Source organism: Acomys minous (assembly GCF_964271855.1).
Source record: "Acomys minous genome assembly, chromosome: 3".
Classification (NCBI taxonomy): Eukaryota; Metazoa; Chordata; class Mammalia; order Rodentia; family Muridae; genus Acomys; species Acomys minous.
The window spans coordinates 1139029-1144462 of NC_140485.1; the positions used below are offsets into that span (position 1 = coordinate 1139029).

A 5434-nucleotide genomic window follows, 5' to 3' on the forward strand; every position below is an offset into this window, starting at 1 on the left:
GTGAGCTGCAAATTTGGGAAGGCACAGCGGTTCGTGTGTGGAAATGTTTGTATATGTGTTTGTGTGGTGTGAGTTCACATAAATGTATGAAGGCAGGAGTGTGTGTGTGTGTGTGTGTGTGTGTGTGTGTGTGTGTGTGTGTGTGTGTGTAGAAAAACACTCCAGAGTAGGGTGCACGTCCTCTTAGAACTTTACAAAAAACAGTACACAACACAGGCATCTGGGTGTTAACAGAACTCTTTACATGGTCACTCAGATATCCTGGCAGGAATTGTTCCAGACTTGGTAATAGTTCACCCAGGGCACAGTGTATATCAGTGATGTGCAAATCAGGCTCTGTGGAAGAAGAAAACACAAGATAATCAGTTTCAGGAAAGGTAGTTTTTAAAGGCGGACAATTAAAAAAAAAAAAAGACTCCTGCTCCCCAAGCCCTGAAGACCAAGAAGGAAACTGCTCTGCTGAGACCCATGGAAGATGCCTCTGGATCCCTGGGTCTAGGCAGGGCCTAGGAATCCAGGAAGGAGGGCTGACCTTCCCTCTCCTCCCACCCCTGTACCTACACCCTGGGACAGGAAGAGGCCCTTGTATCTACCATTGGCCAAAGAGGGACCAGGCAACATCGAAAGAAACAGCAGAACTAAGAAGACACAGAGGAGACGGGGCAGTCTTCAGTGACCCAGAGAATGAGAGCAAGTTCAGATCAAGAGTTCTGAGGAGAAACCAGTAACACTTGCACCCTGTGGCTCTTTGGGGGAGAAACAGAGCCTGACTGGGTGGCCAGACTGCCCAAACCAACAGCTTCCTTCCTTCTTGGAGAAGTGTCAGGTAGCCCCAGGGCTGGGCATTTGCTGGCCCTGACCCTTACACTTTGAGGGTGTCCATTCCCCACCCGTGGCCTCGAGGTTCTTTCATAGGACTCCCGTCACACACCTTTTTCAGCTTGTTGTTTTGCAGTGGACACGAAGCTTTCTTCACCTCGTCTTTCTTACATTTAGTCCTGCCAATCTTCACAGTGACCAAATACTCCACTCCTGTGGTCAGCTGTGGAGAAGTAACTAATTGCATTTCTAATTTCCACTCTGAGTGTCCAGTGGCTGACCCTCTCCAGGAGGAACTAAGTCATGATCCCTGTTCTCAGAACTCATCCACAAAAACTCAACTCCTTCCTTCCTTTCCACTGAGTGAGTCTCAAAGGCACCTGAGGTCCCTGGTCAGCCACAACCCTGTGCCCTTGACTTTCCTGTGGCAGCCACAGCAAAGTGGTGCCTTCTAGTTGTCTCCCATCCATCTTCCTGATAAGCTGGGTTGCCTGGTAACCACAGACCACAGTGATCCACCACGTCTGTGCAGCTATCTTTACTTCTCCATATTTGTTTTCCTTCCCAGCAAATCAGAAAGTAGACAATTTAGCAACACATGTAAATGTGGATTAGAGAGATTTTCCCAGGTTCCAAAAACCTACACGGTAGCTCACAGCCACTTGTAAGTGCAGTTCCTGGGGATCCACTGCCATCTACTGGTCTTTGCAAGGACTGTGTGCATGTGGTTTACATACGTACACATATGAAGGATTCCAGGCATTCATTCCCCAAATATTAGCTCTGAAACCTTGAGGAAATAATTTAGCAGCCTCCGTTGCAAGGTCCACATAAACATTCAATCTGCTTGTGGAGTCTGGGCAAATCGAAAGCTTTTCTACTAATGCATTAAAAAATAAAATAAAAAATAAGCAATAAGCAGCCTATTGTGTAGCTATTTCCTCCCAGTCAAAACATTCCCTCTGGAGAGTGGAGGCTGGCTCACACAATTCAGGAATCAAATGGAATAAGATTTTAAGGCCTCTATCCCTGCCCAAGGTCATTAAGGAGGCTTCAGGGCTTGCGGAGACACCTTGTAGGAACTTCTGAGATGCCATCATCACTCTGAGCTGCCACCCTTACAAGGGGTGGGCTTCTTGGTGATAAGGCTGCTATGGAGTCACCCGTGTTCTTTAAGTATTCCTCATAAACTCACTGGTAAACTAAGCTACACTTGGTTGGGATCTTTGCTTTGGTCGGCTGCTGGTGCCCTGTCTGTAGTAAGTAGAGGTTTGCTGTTCAGGTCGCCCTCCCCCTCCCCCACCCCCACCCCCAGGAAAAGCCGCACAACGGTCTCTTAGTTTGCTTAGTTGCTACATGTTTCTGCCAAGTGTGTGGAACAGCTGTGTCACGAAGAGAGGCAAGGACGGCAGAATGTCATGTGCTGAAGATCTTGCTTTACCTCCTAGCAGCTCTCTAGCTGGAATGATGCCCCCTGTGCCTTGAATCTGTTTCCTCCTGGGGCAGGGGACAGTGATGTGCTGGTCGGATAAGCCACAGAGAACACGACCTAGGCCAGCGCCTGTGGGTGCCTTAGTCTTCTCTAACTTAGGCTTTGTGGACTGAGAAGAAGGCTGGGGAAGCATTTATGGAAGAGAAGCCCCACACCCCGAGTGAAACGCTAAGGAAAGTTGGTAGTTATAGTCTCAGGTTTGGCTCCCCAGATGAATGTGTAAATTAGAGATCTCTGTGTGTAGTGGGGAGAAGTTCTTGGAAGCCCCCTATTTATTAACCAGAGGGCAGTGGTCCAACCTAATGAGACAATTAAGCTCTCTAGGGGAGACAATTCACCTTAATACGGTTGGAAAGGTTCCCATAGAAAAATCTAAGGCAAGGCCCCAGGGAAATTCCCATGGCTGCACTAGCCTAGAACTCCCTAGAATGAAGTTGTCCTTCTGCTGTCATCAAGGGACCATTCTACTTATGCCGCTGTCACACTGACCAGCCATCGGAGAGCTGTGTGTAGGAAAAGACTAAAACATGCATGCGCATTAAAATTTCTTATTATTTGCCTCCGTTGTTCACTTAGAATACAGTCATAATAACAGCAGATATTTTGACAAATGCTACTAGGTGTCAGATTCGTGCTAAATTGTCACTGTTCTGACCCACTTTGTGGGTGAAGTAGCAGCCCTAAAGGAGCCTAGATAATCTAACTATGATCGCGTAGCTGGGAACAGCTAAAAGTGAAAGGCAGGCCCACCAGACTGGCATTCCTGTCTACTAGCCCCTCTTTGAGGTACTGAGACTTTCAAAGTCATGTCTGGGCGTTAGGATGTCCATGATTCTCCCCTTCTGAGCCTCAGGGCCATGCTGTCCGCTTACCATGTTAAAGAACATCAAGTTTGCTCAACATTTAAAAAACTACTGTTGGCCGGCTAAGCTTTAATGATAAAAGGTTGATTTCACATGTTAAATCTTAGTATCTCAGCTATAGTTTAAAGAAATCGACCTAAGTGAAAAAGACAATGGAGAATAGCACCACCTTGTGGTCATAGTTCATAATAGCCAGCAAGCCCCTGGAATGTACCAAGATTGAGGAACCCACTGGCCTGTGTATCACCTTAATATTGCCCATCCCACTCCCATGCCTCCCCTCTCTTTCTGTTAACTCCTGCTCCATTTGCCTCCCATTCTCTCTACTAGTCTTTTCTCCTAGTGAATTATTTTATGTAACTAGTATGCCGTATTGTTCCTGGTTGATTTACATATTTTACTCTCTGACCTTGAGGGATCACTGGATCAATAGTCTTCCAGCAAATGCTTGCCTCTACCATCTCTCAACTGACACAAGTCACAAGAACGTTGTGTGTACAACAAAACAGAAGGTGTGAGGACGCACCTGTGTGCTCCACACACTCACACATTCAGGAGGCTACAGCAGGAGACTGAGGCTGGAGAGGTACAGGCCAGCAGGACTGAAAACAAGAGACTGCCTCAGAAGTGGTGGAGTCATCTGACTGAAGCTGCTTGCCAATTCCCTGCTACGCTCCCACTGCTATCACCAAAGAGCTAGGGTTCTAAGGGTCTCAAACAGAGAATTCAGCCCTAATTGACAGTCCTGGACACTGAAAACCAAAATGCTACTGGAAATAAGGAATCCACAAAGTGTGTTGAGGTTTTTGCCAGATAATCCATTTTTTAAGCAAAGACAACCCCATTGCACTCCTCTGGCAGGCAAAATGAAATGTAATTCCTCCCATGAGCAATGGAGAAGCACTGCATGCTGGCTTTGGGGCAAGAAGGGAGCAAGGGTTGGCTCCAGGCTATGGGCTAGGTCATGTGCCTGTACCGACCAAGGTTGCTGCCTAACTCGGAGACATCACGTACACCCACCATGCATGAAGCTCCCCAAGGAGTTTCCAGTACTGGGTTACCCCAGGATCCTAGTCAGAATCCCCATATGCCTAGGAAGCAAAGCTGGGCAACCAAGGCACAAACCTGCATCTGACTTTGAATTAGCTTCTGAACTTGAAACAAGTAGGTGTCGTTGCTTGCGTTGTTGTAGGACTGGATGAAGAAATGGAGCGTGGAGTTCATGTTATCCTTGCTTGTGCCTTTCTCCTTGAAGCCCCCCCACCTCTGGATGTGGCTTATCTTGGCCATTACCACAAGGGTCACCAGCAACAGGAGCAAGGGGACCCTCAAGCCTCTGGCCTTCATCTCCATGGCTCCAGAAGGCGCTGGTGGTGAGCAGGAGTGTAGCAATGGTCCTCTCGTTCTTCCACAGCGGCCTCACCAGCACGGGATACCTTGGGAGACAGCTTTGCCTGCACTTAAGCAGAGATGAAGACACCCAAGTTCATTCTGCCAAGATGCTTAGAACACTACCCATGGAAAGCTTCCCAAAGGCCACACACACACACAACACCACAGCAGTGTCCCTCCCACTTACAACGGCCATTCTGGTCTTTAGCAGGCCAGGTTAGGAGATGTTTCTGCACATCTGGCAAGCTGTGGGGGCCTCTATCCTTGCCTGCACGTGTAGTATGAAAGAAACCTCAAGAACAGACTTCGGAGCTATGCAATAAAAGCTGCCATGGTGGACAGAGGGCACTATGTATGGGAAAGGATGAAAGTTTACAGCCTAAGGCGGATTTGAGCTGAGACAGAGGAGTCCACCATATGGAACCTGGAGCAGGACGTTCCAACCATCCTATCAAGTCACCAGCATCTTCCACATTTCCTCCGTCAGGTGCCCTTGACTCACCTGACTCCCACCTGCCACAGATTTCTCCTGGCTGCTCCCTAGTGCTGGCAGGCTCACATGCTATCCCTTGTAACCCTGTTGTGACCCAGCAGAGCTTTGTGAGGTATCCCCAAGCTCCCTGCAGGGAGCCGCCTGGATGTAGAAGCTCATTATAGCACCCTGACTTTTTGCTTCTGGGAAAGGATAAGAGTAAGAAAACCAAAGAAATCTGAGACTAGAGAGATGGCTCAGTGCCAGCGTGAGGGCACGAGTTCAGATCCTCAGCACCCACATAAAAGTCAGATTTGGCTGCGAGTATGTGTAACTTTTGCGCTGGAGAGCAAAGTTGGGTGGATCCCAGGGCCTCAGCAGTCAATCAGTGTTGTT

General features: G+C 48.3%; 1 protein-coding gene across 2 annotated transcripts; it reads right to left on the bottom strand.

Moving 5' to 3' along the window:
• Nucleotides 1–222: 222 nt before the first annotated feature.
• Nucleotides 223–5146, bottom strand: CSTL1 (cystatin like 1). Of its 2 annotated transcripts, none has more exons than XM_084775176.1 (4): nucleotides 5069–5146; nucleotides 4300–4633; nucleotides 932–1042; nucleotides 223–336 (listed from the first exon to the last, which is right to left on the bottom strand). In XM_084775176.1, exons 2-4 carry the CDS (start codon nucleotides 4525–4527, stop codon nucleotides 253–255), a joined length of 423 nt encoding a protein of 140 aa, XP_084631302.1. In that variant the 5' UTR covers nucleotides 4528–4633; nucleotides 5069–5146; the 3' UTR covers nucleotides 223–252. The 2 variants fall into 2 exon arrangements, with proteins under 2 accessions (XP_084631302.1, XP_084631303.1); XM_084775177.1 differs by lacking the exon at nucleotides 5069–5146 and adding an exon at nucleotides 4754–4869.
• Between the last annotated feature and the right edge of the window lie 288 nt (nucleotides 5147–5434).

What these genes read in the sequence shown, in the direction of transcription:
- CSTL1 (XM_084775176.1), bottom strand. Translation starts at nt 4,527, where the DNA reads ATGGAGATGAAGGCCAGAGGCTTGAGGGTCCCCTTGCTCCTGTTGCTG. An exon ending in TAATTCAAAGTCAGATGCAG is followed by an intron (nt 1,043 to 4,299) that starts GTTTGTGCCTTG and finishes ACTTCTCCACAG; the next exon opens with CTGACCACAGGAGTGGAGTA. An exon ending in AAAACAACAAGCTGAAAAAG is followed by an intron (nt 337 to 931) that starts GTGTGTGACGGG and finishes CTTCTTCCACAG; the next exon opens with AGCCTGATTTGCACATCACT.